Source organism: Pongo abelii, chromosome 13, assembly GCF_028885655.2.
Source record: "Pongo abelii isolate AG06213 chromosome 13, NHGRI_mPonAbe1-v2.0_pri, whole genome shotgun sequence".
NCBI lineage: Eukaryota > Metazoa > Chordata > Mammalia > Primates > Hominidae > Pongo > Pongo abelii.
In genome coordinates, this window is record NC_071998.2 from 129,458,863 (window position 1) to 129,480,058 (window position 21,196).

At 54.4% G+C, this 21,196-nt stretch overlaps 1 protein-coding gene across 9 annotated transcripts in view; it reads left to right on the forward strand.

The window, feature by feature from the left end:
* Positions 1–21,196, forward strand: part of CACNA1B (calcium voltage-gated channel subunit alpha1 B) — a 247,192-nt gene that overhangs the window by 167,292 nt on the left and 58,704 nt on the right. For all 9 annotated transcript variants that reach the window (XR_008510062.2, XR_008510061.2, XM_054520928.2 and 6 more), the window contains 10 exons: positions 579–708; positions 1,074–1,133; positions 2,887–2,993; positions 6,901–6,997; positions 8,819–8,979; positions 12,689–12,826; positions 13,006–13,207; positions 13,526–13,690; positions 14,036–14,146; positions 14,607–14,690. Coding sequence is in view for 7 of the 9 variants with exons in the window: in XM_054520928.2 (XP_054376903.1) it covers positions 579–708; positions 1,074–1,133; positions 2,887–2,993; positions 6,901–6,997; positions 8,819–8,979; positions 12,689–12,826; positions 13,006–13,207; positions 13,526–13,690; positions 14,036–14,146; positions 14,607–14,690 (1,255 nt within the window). In the remaining 2 variants the exon portion in view is untranslated. The remainder of the gene's footprint in view (positions 1–578; positions 709–1,073; positions 1,134–2,886; positions 2,994–6,900; positions 6,998–8,818; positions 8,980–12,688; positions 12,827–13,005; positions 13,208–13,525; positions 13,691–14,035; positions 14,147–14,606; positions 14,691–21,196) is intronic.

The window sequence follows — 21,196 nt, forward strand, 5'->3', positions numbered from 1 at the left end:
GCGTGTTCACGTGGAGTGTGTTCACATGCACCCTGGGAGCCTGGATAGGGCACACACCCCGCACAGGCCCTAGAGAACTTTCCTAGGGCAAGAGAGGCCTGCTCTCCATGAGAATATTGACGCTGAAATTCTTCCTCTCTGAGCAACTCCCTCCCTGCTGCCCACAGCTGACTTCTTCTATGAAAGGGCTGGGTAGTTGATGCTGTTGGCTTTGGACTGCTGTTGGCTGCATGGACAGTTGGTAGTGAATGGATGTAGCTGTACTCCAGTGAAATTTTATTCACACAAACAGGTCACCCCATCTGGCCTGTGAGCTTTGGTTTGTTGACCCCTGCCATGAGGTTCTGCAGCCTTCCGCACCCCTTGTCCCGGGAGGCCCTCTCAGGAATCTCAGCCACTGTCCGTCACCTGGCTGCCACCACCAACCACAGGGACCATTAGCAAAGCAAAGCTCTGGGGCCACAGCTTCCTGAGGCAGCCCAGAGCCCTTTCTGCGGGATGGGCTGAGCCTGCCCTGTGGCAAGGGGCTGGCGCACTCGGCTAGAGGGCCTTGTGGTGATCCGTGCGTTCCCTCACAGGCTCCGCCGCTTCTGCCACTACATCGTGACCATGAGGTACTTCGAGATGGTCATTCTCGTGGTCATCGCCTTGAGCAGCATCGCTCTGGCTGCTGAGGACCCAGTGCGCACAGACTCGCCCAGGAACAATGTGAGTGGCCTGGATGGCCGGGTCCCTGCCAGGCTGTGGCGGGGGAGCTGGGTGCCTTCTCAGGGGACCAAGGGGCTGGGGTGGGTCTGGGGTCCTGTCTTCTCACGGGACACCCCTCCTTCCTCTGTCTGTGTGCCTGGGAGTGCAGGAACAAAGGTCTGGAGACAGGAAGACAGGGTGCGGCAGAGGGGGCCTGTTCCCAGACGGTGCTTGTCAGAGACCCCCCTCCCAGAACCGTTTTCCACAGGCTTCCTGGCTCCCTGGCTGACTGCTTAGAGGCATGGAGGAAAAACTCGGAGCCACTGGGGGCACCCTGGCTCAGGTTTCAGCCCAGCCTTTGAGAATAACCTTCCTTTTGGTTTCAGGCTCTGAAATACCTGGATTACATTTTCACTGGTGTCTTTACCTTTGAGATGGTGATAAAGGTGAGATATATGGCTGCCCCTTGTGACCCCAGTGTTTTGCTCTCCCTCCCTCATGATTGAGATGGGACCAGGGCAGTGGTTGAACCACAATTTCTATAAACTCTTAAGACATATGGTAGGTGTGTGTGTACTGGATGTGTGCTCAGCGTGTGAACATGTGCACACAAAGAGGCTTTGTCGTTCACTGAGGAAATTACATCCCCCACTGGGAGTGCTCCCCAGCGTCGTGCCTGGGCCTCCGCTTGCCCTGGTTTCTTGAACACATGAGCTACAGTCTCTCTCCAATGTGCACATGTGGGCGGAGGCCTTCCTTCTTAGGACAGTAAAGGAGGAGGGCTGCGTGGCATTGGCTGGGGGAGGAGGAGACCTGGGAGAGAGAGAGTGTTGGAAGATTGTTGGAAGTGGGTGTTGAAGACTTGAATTTAGGAGGGCATTTGTCTTATGATAGATTCTGAGTCCTTCACTCTCTGCCTCTAAGTGTTGACACGAGGTCCCCCATATCACTGTCTGACTAGTGTGGCCCTTGTGTGTTTATGCAGGTGTGCCTTCAGTGTGGTTGAGTGTGCACACACCTGCACATCCATGACTTCCGTGCAGCTTAGGGTATGTGTGTGCCCACATGCGTGCACACAGGACAGCGTGTGCATATGGAGCACTGACAGCAGATGCATGAACACGTTACCTCTGCTATTTCACTCTTGCAAAATTCTGTAGGGTGTGCGTCACCATCCCCATTTTACAGATGAGGGAGCTGACCCTTAGCGAGGTTATGTTACCGGCCTAGAATTGCAGCAGCAGGAGTGACAGAGCCAGGATGTGAGTGAAGGTCTGCATAACTGCAGTCCTGCTGCTCTGAGCTTGCCTGCAGGGGATCTGGGCGAGCTCTGAGCTCCCTGGGGCCATGTGTGCCTACAGCCCAGTGATGGAGGAGCAGGTGGAGACGGAGACCTCAGTCTCATTCAGGCTGCAGGGAATTTAGGAGCCCAGGCAGGATCTCAGCCGGTCACAAGCCATGTAGGGATATTTGGGTCCATGGCATTGAGGTCCAAAGGCCCACTGAGGCCCTTCGGGGTGTGACCTGGGCCGTGTCTCCCTACTCTGACAGGGCATGTAAAGGTGTCTCTAAGGTGCACTGATGTCACAGGTGTGCACATAACGTGTGCACTCAGCCACACTGAGCCTTCCACGGGGACCTAGAGCTATATTCCTCCCCCATGACTCTGGAGCCAAGCCCTGTAGCTCTGCCTGTCTTTCTAGGTTTGTTTTGGTTTGGTTTTTTGAGACAGGGTCTCACTCTGTCATCCAGGCTGGAGTATGGTGGTGTGATCTCAGCTCACTGCAGTCTCTGCATCCTGGGTTCAAGCAATTCTCATGCCTCAGCCTCTCAAGTAACTGGGATTACAGGTGTGCAGCACCACACCCGGCTAATTTTTGTATGTTTAGTAGAGATGGGGTTTCACCTTGTTGTCCAGGCTGGTCTTGAACTCCTGAGCTCAGGTGATCCACCCGCCTCAGCCTCCCAAAGTGCTGGGATTTCAGGCATAAGCCACCATGTCTGGCCATGTTTTATTTTTTTTCTTAAAGAGACAGGATTTCACCATGTTGCCCCGGCTGGTCTCCAACTCCCGGGCTCAAGCAATCTGCCTGCCTCAGCCTCCCCAAGTGCTGGGATTACAGGCATGAGCCTCCGCGCCTGGCCTCTGCCTGTCTTTTCTGGACTATCACATACCTAAAGTGTGTTTCTCCCTCCTAGATGATCGACTTGGGACTGCTGCTTCACCCTGGGGCCTATTTCCGGGACTTGTGGAACATTCTGGACTTCATTGTGGTCAGTGGCGCCCTGGTGGCGTTTGCTTTCTCGTAAGTAACGTTTGCTCTGCTCTGGCTAGGGAGAGCCCCCAGAATCACAATGGGCATGAGGGTGAGGGAATAAGGAAGAGGCCCTCCTGTGGGCCTCCCTGGGCTGCCTGTGGCTCTGTTGCTGTCCATGTGGGACTGTCCCTGCCTGCTTGGGGCGGGGCTGCGTGGGGTTAGGAGGGCCTGAGGTCTGTCTGTGGCTCTCAAACTAGGTAGGGCCCTGGCGTGGCCTGTGGCCCTGGGACCATCCCCGCCTGCCTGGAGGGGTGGAGGCTATGTGGGGCTGGGAGGCCCTGGTGTGGCCGGTGGCTCTGGGACCGGGCGGCACAGCTTCTGGTGTGCCCAGCGTTTGCCTCCCAGGGTCCTTGGAGGCAACTTCACCTTGACCTGCTCTGAGGCAAGTCTGCTCCTGACCCAGGGAGACCTCTGGTGCTTTCGCCCAAGGCAGAACTGGTGGTCACCTTCCCCTTTTGGGGCGTTAGACGTCTCCTCTGACTCCCGAGCCAGTGGTACTTGGCCCTGCTGTGGCTGGAAATGGAGTTGGCTTCCTCAGATACTGCATAGAGGGCGTCGTCGGGGGCTCAGCTACAGCTTGGGATGGGAATACGGCAGGGAGTTGTGGGGTGAGATCCAGAGACAAGGAAGACCCCTAGTGGACGACAGACATGAGGGAGGGTCCACATCTCTCTGAGCGGCTGGGAGGGCTGCTCCTGGCGCCACTGACTCTGTTCTCTTTGTCTTCCTCTTGCTGGACTCGGCAGGAGCTTCGTGGGGTAATGCCTTCTCTCCCCCACACGCTGCCCCTGACATCACAGCATTCCAGCAGCCCCTCTTGGGTCATTTCATCTCCAGCCTCACCCCCCGCTCATCCACCTTCACCCCATCAGGGCTGCATGCTGCCGGGAGCCAAGTCCCCGGCCAGGGGTTCCTGCCATGCCTCGGGAGCGGGGTGGGGAGCTGGGCTGGAGCTGGGCATGGTCAGCCCTTGGTGAGGAGCTTCCTGGTGAGCAGGCTGTCACCAGTGAGGGCTGGAGGCTGGGGCCTTTGGCCTGGAGGGCAGCAAGGGCTCCGGGAGGGAACTGCCACCTGTGGCCACAGCCGGAGGACCGGGGACATTGCGAGGCGCTCCCGGTGCAGCTCCTCTCTGGAAGAGCGGCGTTCTTTCCTCTTTCCTCTCCACTCCAGCCCCCTGCAATTCCCACTGTCTCCTCTTTCTGTGATAAAGGAATGAGAGCTTTGCCAAAGCATCAGCATAGGCCTTGGGAGTGGGAACACTGCAGCCAGGGGTCCCCCAGTCAGGAGGAGGGGAAGGGGTTGGGCCTATCCAGGCGGCTTCAGAGCAGCAGAAAAGGAGCAGGCCCCAGATGGACACTCCCCCAGAAAGCCTCATTTACTGGGTGACAAAACAGTATCCCCTCCCTCCTGCTCCTGTCCCCTCTTCCCTCAGCTGGAGGAGAAGCTGGTTTGAGAGTGGGTGTCGGGAGCACTGGGGTGATGGAGACAGGAGGCTGGGTTCTTCCCACCTGGAAGCGTTTCAGGGGGAGTTTGATCTGATTCTGGAGTGTAGCCTACGGTCAGGGGAGAAGAAGGGGACCAGGGTGCCCGAGCCGTGTAGTTCACTCTCCCTGCTCAGCCCCAAGTGTTGCTGGAGCCCCAGGAAGAGCATAGGGGGCAGGGCTGCCCCTACAAGCAGGCCTTCCCCAGGGAACGTGGTGGGACGTGGCCTCTGAGCAGGGTGGGGAAGGGCTCCATGTGTGAGTGAATCCCATTCAGCCCTGAGTCCTCAGCTCCCACCCTCGCCTCCCGCCAAGTAGAGTGGCTTTGCTTCTGAGAACGGGGGCTGCCTTAGGAGGAAATCTCTCCTAGACACCGCTGGCCCGGCCTCAGTAGGGTCATGGGAGGCCCACTCCCCAGAATGTGCTAATTCCTGCATCCCTGACAGGTGGAGGCAGCTACATGGGTCTGTCCTGGCTTTTTCTTCGAGGGGCCCTGATCGAGGCTGGCTGGTTCTGTACTTCTGCTTGCTTCTGTGCCTGGAATTTTCTTTCCCCGACTTCCTGCCTTGCCATCCCTGTGCTGCATGAGTTTTCCTGTCTGCTGCTTTCTGGGTCGCGTTGATATGTCTGTCTCTGTGGCTCTTTCTCCCTCCCTCCTTCCTCCCTCCCTCCTTCCTCCCTCCTCCCTGCCTCCCTCCTTCCCTCCCTCCCTCCTTCCCTCCCTCCTTCCTCCCTCCCTCCCTCCTTCCCTCCCTCCTTCCCTCCCTCCTCCCTCCCTCCCTCCCTCCTTCCCTCCCTCCTTCCCTCCCTCCTTCCTCCCTCCCTCCCTCCTTCCCTCCCTCCTTCCTCCCTCCCTCCCTCCTTCCCTGCCTCCTTCCTCCCTCCCTCCTTCCCTCCCTCCTTCCCTCCCTCCTCCCTCCCTCCCTCCCTCCCTCCTCCCTCCCTCCTCCCCTCCCTCCTTCCTCCCTCCTCCCTCCTTCCCTCCTCCCTCCCTCCCTCCTTCCTCCCTCCCTCCCTCCTTCCCTCCCTCCTTCCTCCCTCCTCCCTCCCTCCTCCCTCCCTCCCTCCTTCCCTCCCTCCTTCCTCCCTCCTCCCTCCTTCCCTCCCTCCTTCCCTCCCTCCTCCCTCCTTCCCTCCCTCCTTCCCTCCCTCCTCCCTCCTTCCCTCCCTCCTTCCTCCCTCCTCCCTCCTTCCCTCCCTCCTTCCCTCCCTCCTCCCTCCTTCCCTCCCTCCTTCCCTCCCTCCTCCCTCCTTCCCTCCCTCCTTCCCTCCCTCCCTCCCTCCTCCCTCCCTCCCTCCTTCCCTCCCTCCTTCCTCCCTCCTTCCCTCCCTCCTTCCTCCCTCCCTCCCTCCTTCCTCCCTCCCTCCTCCCTCCCTCCCTCCCTCCCTCCCTCCTTCCTCCCTCCCTCCTTCCCTCCCTTCTTCCTCCCTCCTCCCTCCCTCCTTCCCTCCCTCCTTCCTCCCTCCCTCCCTCCTTCCCTCCCTCCTCCCTCCCTCCCTCCTTCCCTCCCTCCCTCCCTCCTTCCTCCCTCCCTCCCTCCTTCCCTCCCTCCTTCCTCCCTCCTCCCTCCTTCCTCCCTCCCTCCCTCCTTCCCTCCCTCATTCCTCCCTCCCTCATTCCTCCCTCCCTCCCTCCTTCCCTCCCTCCTTCCTCCCTCCCTCCCTCCTCCCCTCCCTCCCTCCTTCCTCCCTCCCTCCTCCCCTCCCTCCCTCCCTCCTTCCTCCCTCCCTCCCTCCCTCCCTCCTTCCTCCCTCCTCCCTCCCTCCATCCCTCCTTCCCTCCCTCCCTCCCTCCCTCCCTCCTTCCCTCCCTCTCCCCTTGTTTGTCTTAGTTCCTGCCTCTTGCATTGCCTCTGTATTCGTCCAACTTTTTCTCTTTCTTACTCTCCTTCCTCTCTTCTGTCTTCCTGCTATCAGTTTCACGTCAGTGGGAGGAATCTTAGGACGGCTGAGGAGATCTGTAGGGCAGAGGCCAGACAGGTCCCCTTTACCTCTCTCTAGCCAGCCCGAAAAGCAAGGAAAAAAGCCCTTCCAGAAGATTCTCTCCCTAGAAACGTGCTTGTGGGCTCCCACTTCTGGGTCTGCAGTCCTTGTGCGAGTCCCTTCTGTCCTCTTAATCGTGGAAGCTGGGGTGGGATGGGTGTTGGGGTGATGGTTCTTCTCTTTGTGCACCAGATGCTGCTGCCCTAGCCCCAGCTCCTGTCCTTAGATGAGGCCCGGGCCAGGCAGCCCCTGGGAAGAGTCATGGTGGCCTGTGGCACCTGCAGGGCAAGGCCTCTCTGCTCCTGGGTCCTCCACCCTGGAGTCTGAGACAAAATGCACAGGGGAGCAGGACCCAGACCCTGGGGGGCCACGTGGGAGCTGGGCACACCCATGCCTCCTACCTGTCTGCATCTGTGGCTTCTCCCTTCTAGAGGATCCAAAGGGAAAGACATCAATACCATCAAGTCTCTGAGAGTCCTTCGTGTCCTGCGGCCCCTCAAGACCATCAAACGGCTGCCCAAGCTCAAGGTTGGAGCCTGGAGTTGGGGCTTGAGGGATGTGCTGTGTGTGCATGTGTGTGTGCGTGCGTGTGCGTGTGTGTGTGTGTGTGCATGTAGTGCGTGAGTGTGTGTGTGTTCACATCACACCCCTGTGTGAGGGGGTTGGGCTCACTCAGCTGTAAACCCCCATTACCCAAGTAGACCTTGTTCCCAGCAGCCTCCTGTGAGAATCCTCCTCCTTAGCCCAGCAGGACCAGGCGGCACAGCGTTTTTCTTCAGCAGCTGCAGTGCAGTGCGGGAAAGGCTGCCGGGACAGGTGCAGGGTGGTGGAGGGAGATGCTGGAGGTCAGGGACTTGGGACATTGGCTGCTGAGAGGGGGACAGGCACGGGCTGAGCTTCTGCATAAAGACAGAGAATAAACCCAAACTCATAGGGCCACGCTGAAACCTAGTAATCGTGAGCTTGTGCTAGGCCCTGTGCGAATTGCTTCATGTGCTTCAGCTCACTTAATCTCCCAAACCTTTATACAGTAGATTCTTTTCCTGGAAATTCAAGCCATTGAGACCTGAGGCAATGTGGGACTTAGAGAAGAAAGTTTGCTTAGAACCTGTATGTGAAGGAGTGGGCTGGCAGGCAGCTGGGGAAGGCGTCGGAGGCCCACTGGGTCCAGGGAGGAGTGGCACCTACCCTGGCACCAAGTGGCGCTGTGCAGTGGTCATCCACAGTGTGCCAGGCTGCTTTGTGGGAGACGGTTGTGGCCCCACCTTCCCATCACAGCTAGATCAGAGCAGCCTGTGAGGTGTCTTCCCAGCTCTGAGAGCAGCATTGTGTGTACAGGGAATGCTGAGCTTCCAGGTCGGGAAGGACCCAGGAGAAGGCCTCAGGTGGTGATGGCTGATGACAGGGCAGCCTCGGGCCATGGAGCACATGTGTCCCTGTCCTGGAGCCTACTGCTTTATCCTCAGTTTGCCCAAATTGCTTCCCTGATGGGCAGGGTGCAAGTGCAGGGCGGAGCCTGGCTGCATCCTCTCTGCACAGGCCCAGCACCTCCTGGTGCAGCTGGGCCTGGGCTCCTGGTCATTCCTGTTTCTGTGGCTGAACTCTGACCTGTAAGGTCGGCCCTCCTAGGCATCCAGCCGCTGCCTCTAGCACCTCCTGCCCCTCCATCCGGGCCAAGATGCCTCCCCTCACAAGAGACACAGCACCAGTCTTGTGTGTCAAGGAAGCTGGCGGCGGAGCCTCTCTGTGGTCAGGGGCCTGAGGGCCTTGCAGGGCCCTGGAATGCCTGGGGGCCACCTGAGCCTCAGTGGTCCTCAGGTTTCCATCCTGTAGGTGCCCTTCCTGGTCCTCTCTCCTGGCTCCCTTCACATCCTTTCCTGCTTCCAGCCCCTCCCTGTGGCTCCACCTCTTGTCATGGCTCCACCCCTCTCATCATGGCCCCACCCTCCCACCATGGCCCCACCCCTTTCCTCATGGCCCCACCCATTCCCTTATGGCCCCACCCATTCCCTTATGGCCCCACCCTCCCACCATGGCTCCACCCCTTTCCTCATGGCTCCACCCCTCTCATCATGGCACCACCCTCCCACCATGGCCCCACCCCTTTCCTCATGGCCCCACCCATTCCCTTATGGCCATGCCCTCCCACCTTGGCTCCACCCCCTCATCATGGCACCACCCTCCCCCTCATGGCCCTACCCTCCCACCATGGCCCCACCCCTTTCCTCATGGCCCCACCCTCCCACCATGGCTCCACCCCTTTCCTCATGGCCCCACCCATTCCCTTATGGCCATGCCCTCCCACCTTGGCTCCACCCCCTCATCATGGCTCCGCCCCTCCTCCTGCAGGCTGTGTTTGACTGTGTGGTGAACTCCCTGAAGAATGTCCTCAACATCTTGATTGTCTACATGCTCTTCATGTTCATATTTGCCGTCATTGCGGTGCAGCTCTTCAAAGGGAAGTTTTTCTACTGCACAGATGAATCCAAGGAGCTGGAGAGGGACTGCAGGTAAACTGAGGCAGGGTGCAAGGTGGGACACACAGCCCCATGATGCAGACAACACTGGGAGTTACCTTGGGACCAGGTGGAGCTGGTCACATGGCGTGGGAGACTCCACTGCAGAGCATCACGGACCCTGCCTGAGGGCCAGGGAGGGGCTTGCTTGAGAAGGGCTAGTGTCACCACAGAAGACGGGATGCATCCCCTCCCCAGCACCACACCAGGGGCCCCCAGCACTTCCTCCTCAGCAAAGTCAGGAACCAGGCATGTTTTGAGGGACACAGACATCCAGGGAGCTCAAGGTGCCCACTGGGCAAGGCTTCTCTAAGCCCTAGAGATCTTGGCTGGGCTGTAAGGTCAGAGGGGCTGCCCGGTGGCTGGAGCTGCTGTCACTGTCCACATGAGGCCTCAGAGCTTCCTGTGCCCAGCGCTGCCTCCAAAGCGGACAGGAGAGGGGCCCTTGGGGAAGAGCTGGGGGAAAGCTGGTTAGCTGCCTATGTGGACCCCGGGCAAGGCAGTACCCACAGTGTCTTCTTGCCCACGCGGCAGCGTCCCAGCTGCCTCTGTGTGAATATCATGCAGCTTCCTCCTGTACTGCGTGACTGATGGGCACTTGGCTGTTTGCAGCTGGGAATGCTGCACGTGCACATGTCCGCCAGGGAGCAGTAGCAGTTTGGGGAGGTGTATCTGTCTGATAGTGGAATTGCCGGGTCCTGGGTGTGCGTGTACTCAGCCTTAGTAGATGCTGCCAGGCCCTTGCGTAAAATTACACTCTCTCCAGCGTGGATGAGAGCCCCACATCCTAGCTAAATCTTGGTGTTTTCTTCCTTGCCTTTCTGGGTGTAGTGGTCATTCACCGTGGTTTAATTTTGCACTTGTGTGATGACCAATGAGATTGAGCCCCCTTTGCTAGGGAGATTGGCCACTTAGGTGTTCTTTTCTGGAAGTGTCTGCCTGTGGTCCTGTGTCTGCTGTCTGCGTCTTTCCTGTTGGTTACTAGGAATCATGTAATGTTCTGGACAGGAACTCTTTGTCAGATGTACAGATCGCGGATGTCTTCTCCTCCCTTTTAATGATGTCTTTTAAAACACAAAGTTCTTTTTTCTTTTTCTTTTCTTTTTTTTTTTTTTTTTTTTTTTGAGACAGGATCTCACTCTTTTGCCCAGGCTGGAGTGCAGTGCTGCTATTGCAGCTCAGTGCAGCCTGGAACTCTCAGGCCCAAGTGATCCTCCCTCCTCAACCTCCTGAGTAGCTCAGACAACTACAGGCACGTGCCACCATGCTTGGCTAATTTTTAAAATTTTTTGTTGAGATGAGGTCTTGCTATGTTGCCAAGCTGGTCTCGAACTCCTGGGCTCAAGCAGTCCTCCTGCCTCGGCCTCCCAGAGTGCTGGGATTACAGGTGTGAGCCACTGGCCCAACTGCAGTTCTTGATTTTAATAGAGTCCAGCTGACCTTTTTTATTCTTTTATGCCGAGTGCTCTTTATATCCTGTTTAAGAAATCTATCCCAAGGCCAGGGATGTTTTCTTGTGTTTTCTTCTGAAAAGTGTTATTTTTGCCTTTCACATTAAGATCTGCAATTTACTTGGAAGTTGGTTTTTATGTGTTGCATAAGGTATGGGTTAAGATACATTTTCTGACGATAGATATCCAATTCACCCAGCACTGTTTATTTGAAAAGATCATTCTTACCCAGTGTAATGGACTTTTAAAAAAAACAAAACAAAACAGCTTTAGGCCAGGTGCGGTGGCTCACGCCTGTAATCCCAGCACTTTGGGAGGCTGAGGTGGGTGGATCATGAGGTCAGGCGTTGGAGACCAGCCTGGTCAAGATAGTGAAACCCTGTCTCTACTAAAAATACAAAAAATTAGCTGGGTGTGGTGGCCAGCACCTGTAATCCCAGCTACTCGGGAGGCTGAGGCAGGAGAATCGCTTGAACCTGGAAGGTGGAGGTTGCAGTGAGCCAAGATTGTGCCACTGCACTCCAGCCCGGGCGACAGTGCGAGACTCTGTCTCAAAAAAAAACAAAAACAGAAATGAAAAAACAGCTTTATTGAGATGTAACTAACACATTATACTGTTTGTTCATAACAATCCACTTAAAGTGTGCAATTAAGTGGTTTTTAGTATATTCACAGGTACATGCAACCATCGCCACAGTCGATTTTAGAACACATTTTCAGCACCAAGAAAAAAAAGAAAAACCCGCACCATTTAACTATCATCCCCTACATCCCTGTCCCACCCCTAGCCAACTATGAATCTGTTTTTAATCTCTGTAAACCTCTCTGTTCTGGACATTTTTTGTAAATTGAATGATACAATATGTGGTCTTTTGTGAGTGGCTTCTTTCGCTGATGTTTTCAGGTTTGTCCACGCAGTGTCCTGTGTCAGAGCCTCGTTCCTTGTTACGGCTGAATATCTGTTCTGTGCTGTGCCACATTTTCCTTATTCTTTCATTTGCTGATGAACATTGGGTTGTTTCTACCTTGTGGCTGTTATAAATGATGCTGTTGTATACATTTGTGTCCACATTTTTGTGTGGGTCTGTTTTTGCTTCTCATGGGTGTATACCTAGAAGTGGAATTAATGGGTGATTGGGTAACTCTGTGTTTAACTGTTTGAGGAAATGCCAGACTGTTTCCAAAGTGGCTAAAGCATGGTGTATTCCCACCAGCAATGCACGAGCGTTCTGAATTCCCCACATCCTTGCCAACACTTGTTGTTGTCCATCTTTTTAGTTTTGGTATTTTTAAAATTACAGCCATCATCATGGGCATGAAGTGGTGTCTCGTGGTGGTTTTTATTTGCCTTTCCCTGATGACGAGTGGTGTTGAGCAGCGTTTCATGTGCTTAATAGCCATTTGTATATCTTCTTTGGAGGAGTGTCTATTCAGATCCTTTACCCGTTTTTTATTTGGGTTTTTTTTTTTGAGATGGAGTCTCGCTCTGTTGCCCAGGCTGGAGTGCAGTGGCGCGATCTCGGCTCACTGCAAGCTCCGCCTCCCGGGTTCACGCCATTCTCCTGCCTCAGCCTCCCGAGTAGCTGGGACTATAGGCACCCACCACCACGCCCGGCTAATTTTTTTTGTATTTTTAGTAGAGACGGGGTTTCACCATGTTAGCCAGGATGGTCTCGATCTCCTGACCTCGTGATCCGCCCGCCTCGGCCTCCCAAAGTGCTGGGATTACAGGCGTGAGCCACTGTGCCTGGCCTTTTTTATTTATTAGAATAGTTATTTACATATTCTAAATACAACTCCCTTATCAGACAGAGGATTAGGAAATAAGTGTTTTTTCCCATTCTGTGGATTTGTCTTTTTACTTTCTTGATGTCCTCTGAGCACAAAAGTGTCAGATTTTGATGCAGCCTAATTTATCTCTGTATTTTTTATTTTGTTGCTCATGATTTTGGTGTCACATCTAAGGCTCCATTCCCAGATTTGAGGTCATGAAGTTTTGCCCCTGTTTTCCTCTAAGTGTTTTATAGTTTTAGCTCCTTACACTTAGGTCTTGAATCCATCATGAGTTAATTTTTGTCTGTGGAGTAAAGTAGGGTCACATTCATTCTTCTGCATGTGGACGTCCAGTTTTCCCAGCACAATCTGTTGGAGAGGCCATTCTTTTCCCACGGAATGGTTTCAACACTCTTGATAGGTGGGTTTATTTGGATCTTTTGTCTTTGCCCTCTAACCTCCCATGTTCTCATTCCTAGGGGTCAGTATTTGGATTATGAGAAGGAGGAAGTGGAAGCTCAGCCCAGGCAGTGGAAGAAATACGACTTTCACTACGACAATGTGCTCTGGGCTCTACTGACACTGTTCACAGTGTCCACGGGGGAAGGCTGGCCCATGTGAGTGCTCATCCTGCTCTCCGTAGCTGGGGCAGGCAGCCCCTGAGCTCGGCCTCCCTTCCTCCCTCTATCCCTGGGCTCAGGCATGGAAGCAGACCCACCCTTGTGGTGCAGGTCTTGAGTTTTTAGGGCTGTCTCCTTCGGGGGTTCCCCTGACACTTGCTGTCCTCTTGGCCCAGGGTGCTGAAACACTCTGTGGATGCCACCTATGAGGAGCAGGGGCCGAGCCCTGGGTACCGCATGGAGCTGTCCATCTTCTACGTGGTCTACTTTGTGGTGTTTCCCTTCTTCTTCGTCAACATCTTTGTGGCCTTGATCATCATCACCTTCCAGGAGCAGGGGGACAAGGTGATGTCTGAATGCAGCCTGGAGAAGAATGAGGTAGGTGGACGCTCTGTGGAGTCTTGCAGTGGACAGCGTGGGCAGCGCCATCAGGCTTCCCTCCTGCACACAAATCACTCACAGCTGGGTCAGCTTTGGCTGCCACCATCTGTCAACACAGGGGCAGGTCCTCCTTTCTCCTGCAGAGGGACCAGATTTGGCTGGTTGAGGCCTGCTTGGAGAAGGCCTGGGCTGCTTCAATTTGTCTTCTCTCATCAGGGCTCCCTGTGAGGGCTGGTGAGATGGGGCTGGGTGCAGTAGATGCCGTAGGGTAGGTTTTCTGCGTCTGAGTCTCTGTGCTCCTTTCTCCCCTTACAGAGGGCTTGCATTGACTTCGCCATCAGCGCCAAACCCCTGACACGGTACATGCCCCAAAACAGGCAGTCGTTCCAGTATAAGACGTGGACATTTGTGGTCTCCCCGCCCTTTGAGTACTTCATCATGGCCATGATAGCCCTCAACACCGTGGTGCTGATGATGAAGGTGTGTGGGGCTCAGCACGGAGGGGCAGCTGGCGCTGCTAGGGTTTGGGATCTGACCCTGAGGCTGAGTGGAGAGTCAGCCTTCTTCCTCCCGGCATGAGCCAAAGCAGTAATGGCCTTGCATCCTGGCCAGCATGGGATGCCTGTGGAATCCTGTTTCCCTTTGTTGTCTGTGGGCTGGGACAGTGGGGAGGTTCTGGGAGGACTCGGGGAGAGCAGGAAGGGGTGTCCCAGGCCTAGGCAGGCATGGAGTTCTGTCTGCCCCTTTTGCTTGGTCATAGTGGTCCCAGATGGGGTGTCTTGGGGCTGCCAAACCCATGGCCAACAGTGCCTGTTCCCCGGGCAGTTCTATGATGCACCCTATGAGTACGAGCTGATGCTGAAATGCCTGAACATCGTGTTCACATCCATGTTCTCCATGGAATGCGTGCTGAAGATTATCGCCTTTGGGGTGCTGGTACGTGCTTTGGTCCCCGCTTTGCCTTTTGACAACCTGTATTCTGATTCCCCATCTGTAGGGCGACCTTTGGGGGCTCACAATTTGGAGCTGGGAATTCTCCGAGTACCCAGAGTATATGTGATGCTACAGGGGCTCTGGGGAAGGGGCTGTTTTGATACTTTTGGCTGCATAAGCTCTGCCCCCAGCCTAGGTCCTGGGAGGCAGGCAGGGCTGGGTTCTTCCTCTTTGGACACATGGCTCTTAGTCCTGCCTCTGCCCAGGCCCAGAGGTATCTGTGTCCCTGGCTTTGACATCTGCTTACCTCTGGCCTTGTGCTGTGCCCCCTGGGGTGGCCTGTCTGCCCTGTGCTCAGGGTCTATCACCCTCACCCCTTTCTTGATCAGGGCCACCACCTATACCTCTTTGCCAACAGAGCCCTCATCAGCCACTAGCACTAACTGCTCTTCTTTTTCTCTAGAACTATTTCAGAGATGCCTGGAATGTCTTTGACTTTGTCACTGTGTTGGGAAGTATTACTGATATTTTAGTAACAGAGATTGCGGTAAGTAGCATTTCTGTCCCTCCTTCAGGGTCCCCAGGTGGTTTCCTTCTAGAGCCTGCTCCCCTCAGTGCATCTCCGGGCCCTGTGTTAGCCTCTTCCTGGGTTCCCCAGAACCCCCTGGACACGTGGAAGCTTCGCTCCAGGGGTGGAGTTTAGGGATTGGGTGTTATCGCAGCAGATGTCCTTTCTTGAATAAGAAAGTGGTTCTCAAAGATCTTTTGGGCTGCTGGCCTGAGAGTTACCTGGAGCTCCATGGTAACAACTAACCAAGAAGATGTGAATCTTAAATTTGTATCTGTATAATATGTATCTAACAAGGTGGTATCAAAAATATATAAACTGAAACCAGTAAGGATTTATATTTTAAAATATTGCCCCCCACTGTCTCTCTATCTGTCTATCGCTCTATATATATCTGGAAATACTCATTCTTACCAAACATATGTGGATTATGTCTTAAAATTGACCAGTGCTGGGACATAAACTTGTCTCAACAAATTTCAAAGCATCTGAATCATAAAGCAACATTCTTTGAGTACAACACGTTACACTGGAAATCAGTGGCAGAAAATCTCATTTGTTTGGTCTTAGGTTAAATTCTCGAGAAGCAGACGTAGACACGAGCACTCATGTGAAAGTTATTTCTTAAGTAGTGTTCCCAGTAGAAACCAGCAGAGGGGCATGGGGAAATGCGTGGGAAGAGAAGGACCAGAAATGCTGCGTCCCAAGCCAAGTCCTGGTGGGTCAGTGTGGGTCGTCTCCCAAGGGACTTCTGGCAGCAGCGTAGGTCGCACCTCAGAGCTATCCCTGCTGGAAAGGGAGCTGCAATGTGTTTGCCTCTGCACCCTCCACATGGCATTAGGCTGAGGGCTGCACGTGGGGTGTCAATTCTCAGATGCTTCCGGCTCCCCGAGTGTGCCACGAGTGCTGCACCCAAGCTGTTAGGGCTGAAGGGACGTCTGACACCATCGGAGGAGCACATGCTGGAGCACCAGGCTCCTTCCTGTTCTGCCCACACTTCACATTGGGTTCACTGTGCTCATTCTTTAGGATGGTGCTGGTCATGGTCTCTGGGAGACAGAGTGGAGCTCCCTCTGCTGTGCTGGTCCAAGCAGAGCTGATGTTCATCATCCCATTCCCCCCACCCTTTCTAGAGCCCCTGAGTTGATGTTCATCATCCCATCCCCCACCACCCTTTCTAGAGCCCCTGAGCAGATGTTCATCACCCCATTCCCCCCACCCTTTCTAGAGCCCCTGAGCTGATGTTCATCATCCCATTCCCCCACCACCCTTTCTAGAGCCCCTGCCCTGTGGCCAGCCTTCTGCTGCACTGGTTGCTGGCCTGGTGGGATGATCCAGACCGTCAGCCCTGTGCATCCCAAGTCCCTACTTTTTGCCATTCTTTTTCCAACCCTGGCTGCTGTGGTAATCCAGTCACAGTGAAGACTGCTCACAGGAGCATGTTCATAGGAGCATGGAGAAAGGCCCAGTGAAGCCCCTGATTCCCAGAATTATGCAGTGGCAGCTCTACCCTTCACAATAATGAGGGTCAGATGATCTGGCCGGCATGGAAACTCTTTGTGATGCCTGCTGGCCTTCTGGCAGAGCAGCCCCAAGTGACCAGGTGGCCACCATGGCTTTGGTGTTGTGTGGTAGAAGCCTTCTCCACCTGTTTGAACCAGGGCCTCTAGATTTGCCAGACCTAAAATTGGGGAAGGTGAGCACAAAGTTCATACTGGGTTTCTGGAGCGATGGTGAGACGGGCCACTTCTTTCACCATTTCCTCGATCCATGCATTTTACTGATTGGGCACCTAGTAACATCGATTGGCCATTAGTTCATCTTGAAATATGGCACCCCAAGCCCATGAAGTATATCACCAAGCCGGCATTTTATCTCTGCCTTTAAGGTCAGGGCAGCATCTCCTGAGTGGTGTTGCGTTAGATGATCCAGTGGACCCCGTGGTCACCTGGCTCGCATGCGTCCCCTGCGTGTGCTCCAAGCTGATGTTATATTCAATCCTGTGTTGGTAAATCTCTGATACTAGCCCTGAGATGTTAGTGCCGGCATGGTACTGCACAAGGAAAGGCAAACCCACACCTGGGATGTGGGTGGATCCCAGTTGAGACAAATCACTGCCCTTTCCAGGAGAAGGTGTTCTGATATAATCAGCTTACCACTAGGTGGCTGGTTGACAGCCCCAAGGCATGGCACCAGACAGAGGCCCAGTGTTGCTGTCTGTTCATTCCCGGTAGATAATCATCAGTGGTCATGGCTGGATCATGCTGCTGAGAGGCTCTTGGCCACGATGGTCACCTTATCCAGAGGTCTGCTGTGTGAACACTGGGGCTGGTGAGGACGGAGGCTAGCCAATATCTGTTGGTCGACTTATCCCAGTGCTTGGTTTTTAGTGCCCCATGGTGAGCATTGGTTTGCAAAACAAAGGCCTGTACCCCGTGCCTGTTCCCAAGGCCCATCTGTCTGCCTCTCACCTAGACCTTGTTCCCTCCAGGGTCCTGACCAGCCGTTTGTGCCTGCCTAGGACCCTGTTGTCCTCAGCACAGGCAACTTGTTTTCCCCCACACACAGAGCTGACCAGGTACCCTGCCCAGGGCTCTGCTCCACCTGTCTTTCAGGCTGTTCCTATGTGAGGCTGTAGTGAGGCCTGCACCAGTGTACCAAGCAACACATCCACAAACCAGGTCTGCGTTTCCCCCTAAGTTGTAGTGAATCCCCATGAAGTGATGGCAGGAGTGAGGTGGGGATGTCATTGGTCAACAGAGGTGCGTGTCATGGGGGATTGGGCCACATGTTGTGTGCTGTGTCCTCTAGACATGCTTGGGTTCGGTCATAGAGGTACCCCTTCCCTTGTTCACTGGGCCTGTGGTGGGTCTGACAGCACATCACTATGGGGAGATGCTTTGGTGTCATAGACAGCGATGTCTCTTGGTGACACACACAGCTGCCACCAGAGCCAGGAGCTAGGTTGGCCCCTCTCATTATGCTTCCATTCTGTAGATGGCATGGCCTGCTCCCAAATGCTAGGTGTCTGCATTGACTTCTCTGTGGAGGCTTTCCCAGGACTTTACCCAGTGTCCTTACCTACCACATACACATCAAGGACCCTGGGGGTTGCTGGGTTTTGTGGCCCAAGTGGCAGGGCCACTGCTGTCACGTCATGGGTCTGTTAGAGACCCCACTCATGCTCTGAAACCTCTCAAACGTGGCAGCGTTTTGAGTCACAGCAGTATTTCCTAAGTGGCCTATACCATCTCCAAAACGCAAAGCAGCCTACCCGCAGTAGAAGTGTGAGGTGCAATCACTAACTTGTCTCTTACCTTGGAGTCCTTGTCCTGGCATAGCCCAGACCACTGGACCTGTAAAAACTTCACTGACATGGAAGGTCCATGAATCCTTATAAGATTTATCACTGTGCTCTGGAGTGTGTCAGGGCATCTGATCTAAGTAACATAACGTCATCAATGTGGTGGACCAATGTGGTGTTCTGAAGAATGTCTTGGCAGGCACAGTGGCCACACCTGTGATCTCAGGGCTTTGGGAGGCCAAGGCAGGGAATGCCTTGGGCAGGCACAGTGGCCCACACCTGTGATCTTAGGGCTTTGGGAGGCCAAGGCAGGGAACCTCTTGGGCAGGCACAGTGGCCACACCTGTGATCTCAGGGCTTTGGGAGGCTAAGGCAGAAAGATCGCTTGAGCCTAGGAGTTGGAGACTAGCCTAGGCAAGACGGCGAGACCCTGTCTCTGCAAAAAATTTAAAAATTTAGCCAGGCATGGTGGCACACGCCCATAGTCCCAGCTACTCAGGAGGCTGAGACGGGAGAATCGCTTGAGCCCAGGAAGTCAAGACTGCAGTGAGCTATGATCGCACCACTGCACTCCAGCCTGGGCCACAAAGTGAGTCCCTGTCTCTAAAAAATAAAAATGAGAATTCCAAATGATTAAGAGTACCTTTGGACCATGTTGTGACATAGGGTCAGACCGTGAATGTCTGCTGTGGATACAAACTGCTTCTGACCCTGCTTAGCAGTGACTGCTGAAGAATGTGCTCACCAGGTTGGCACCTGTGTGCCAAGTCCCAGAGGCTGAGTAGATCTGTTCTATTAAAGATACCAAATCTCCCACAGCAGTGGGTACTGAGCCTGGGTTATCTGGGGAGTAGTCCAGTGTCATCCATTGTGATCCAGTTTTCTTGCACGGTCCACACTGGTGAATTAAATGGGAATGAGGTGTAGACCAACCACCCCTTTATCTTTTAATTATTCAAGGTGGCACTAACCTCTCCACTCCATACTGGATGCAGTGTTATAATTTACTGTTTTGGCTGGGGGGTGTCAGTGTTGAGGACTTTCCTATTGTTATGTCTAATTCACATGTCAAGGAGCCAGTGTGGTGGGTTCGGCCGGTTAGTTAGGACTAGGCAAATGAACACCAGCTGTGCCTGGGCACATGAGACCACTGAGAGATGGGCCTGGGCCAGGGATTCATTGGTGTCCTGGCCCCTGCGCACACTCTGAGATGGAGCCGCAATCTCATTTTAGTTCCTTGGTATCAATGTTATCTTGGACCTTGTATCCAACAGCCTTCAAAACATCCGGGTATTCTTTCTCCAGTGTGCAATTTCTCAAGTAAATGAGCCCGATCTCCTTGGGGAGGGCAGAGAAATGGCTGCTGTCTGGACTCCCTCTTGTGTTGTAGGATTCTTCTGCAAGGGGGCCCAGTCTCTCCTCTAAGCTGTGGACCCTGGATCTGAAAACTGACTGGTTGAGAGACTCAGGAGGTAGCATGTTTGTCCATGGCGGTGGCTGATATCAGCCTTCTGCGCACTTACTTTGATTCTTTTGAATTCCATATTTACATATGTTCATCTCAAGCAGCATCCTTGTTGGCGCTGCCCCTCTGTCCTGCCTCTAGGAATGCCATGGCCGATTAGCCAAAGCAGCATCTTTGTTGGCAGTGCCCCTTTGTCCTGCCAATGCCATGGCCGATTAGCCGCCACTGTGGACCTTTGCAGGTCAGGGCTCTTGGTTGCCATTGAGGCCTTGCTGCCCACTGTGGTGGTTCCAGGCAACCAGCCATGGAAGGGAGCCAGCCTCGTGTAATTGTGTGCTGCCATGGAGCCTCTGCAGCTCCAGAGCCTTCTCTTCTTCCCAAAGGAATCCTTGCTCCATGACAGCATCTCCTCCCATCAACCCTGGCCTGCAGAAGATGACCACCAGTGGCCTTGTGCATGATGCCAGTGCCCTCCTTCCAAAACGCTCTGAGAAGCTGGTTGGCTCGTGGGCACTTGGATCTTACGTGATAGGTTCTTTCTAGCATGCCTACCTCTCTGAGCCTTTTGGTCCTATGCCCAGCATCTGCCAAGGCAGTTCTGGCACCCTCACCTCATTTAATGTGGGCCATGAGGTTTTCCAAGCTCCTGGGAGTCATCCCAGCAGCCTGTTAGCACCTGCTTCAGGTGCCTTCGCCGGGGTATTGGATCCTGAGTCATGGGAGAAAGCTCCCCTACATTAAAAACAGTTTTTTATCCTGCCTGTCTTGCAGCCATCCTCATCCAGTCCCTCCCACCTTGCTCCTACCACACATACCTGTTACATCACACAGTCCTTCACTGAGCAGCCTCTTTTCCTCACTCAGCAGGACCACCGCTTCCCAAGTCAGGCTGTATGAAAACTCGAGTTGTGGGTCTAGTGGCCGGCATGGGAAGTGAGGTGGAACTTGGGGAGGGTGAGTACCATCGTGGAAAGCATCCACCTCAGCTGAGACTCCTGCAGGTATTCAGGCAAGACAAAGTGAGGTCCTCCAGCAGGGAGGGACGCTCCTGCAGGCCCAGGCAGTCCCGGGGCATCTGAGAGCTCTGTGTTGGGGGCACGCCCACACTGGTGTTCCTCCTCTGTATGGCAGGGCCTGCCCTTCCTCTCCGGGTGCTGACGTTGGAGCATGAGAGACTTGTGGAGCCCTCTCTAGAGCCCTGGTCCTCCCTCGAGTCCCAGGCTGGTCAGCACAATCCAAAACACAGACCACATTTGGGTTATGCTTGGAGTTGCTAATTGACAACTTAACTTGTAACGTTTTCTTCCCCAGAGTAATTGGTGGCACTTAGCCATGGTTCACCAGCTCTACCATCCTTACAGTGCCCATTCCTGACAGCCTATGGATGCTAATGATATCTTGCGGTATCGTTATTGCACCGCTTTCAACCCTTTACAGATTTGCCCAAGATGAAGGTTGCAGCAGTTTTAATGCTACAGCACACCAGGAGTTACCGTCACCTCACTTACCACCCACCAACAGAGGAGAATCTGTCCAGTGAGCCACTCCCCAAGGTCTCCATCCTTAGAGTCAGCTTCCAAGGAACCACCCCTGGTGTCACCTGTCTTTGGATCAGAACCTGTGATCCAAATGTGATTTACTGGAATCACAGTTTCCAGGAATAGTTGGTGAGGATAGGGGCAGTTGGATAAGGAAGAGATCCAGTTTCAAGCAATT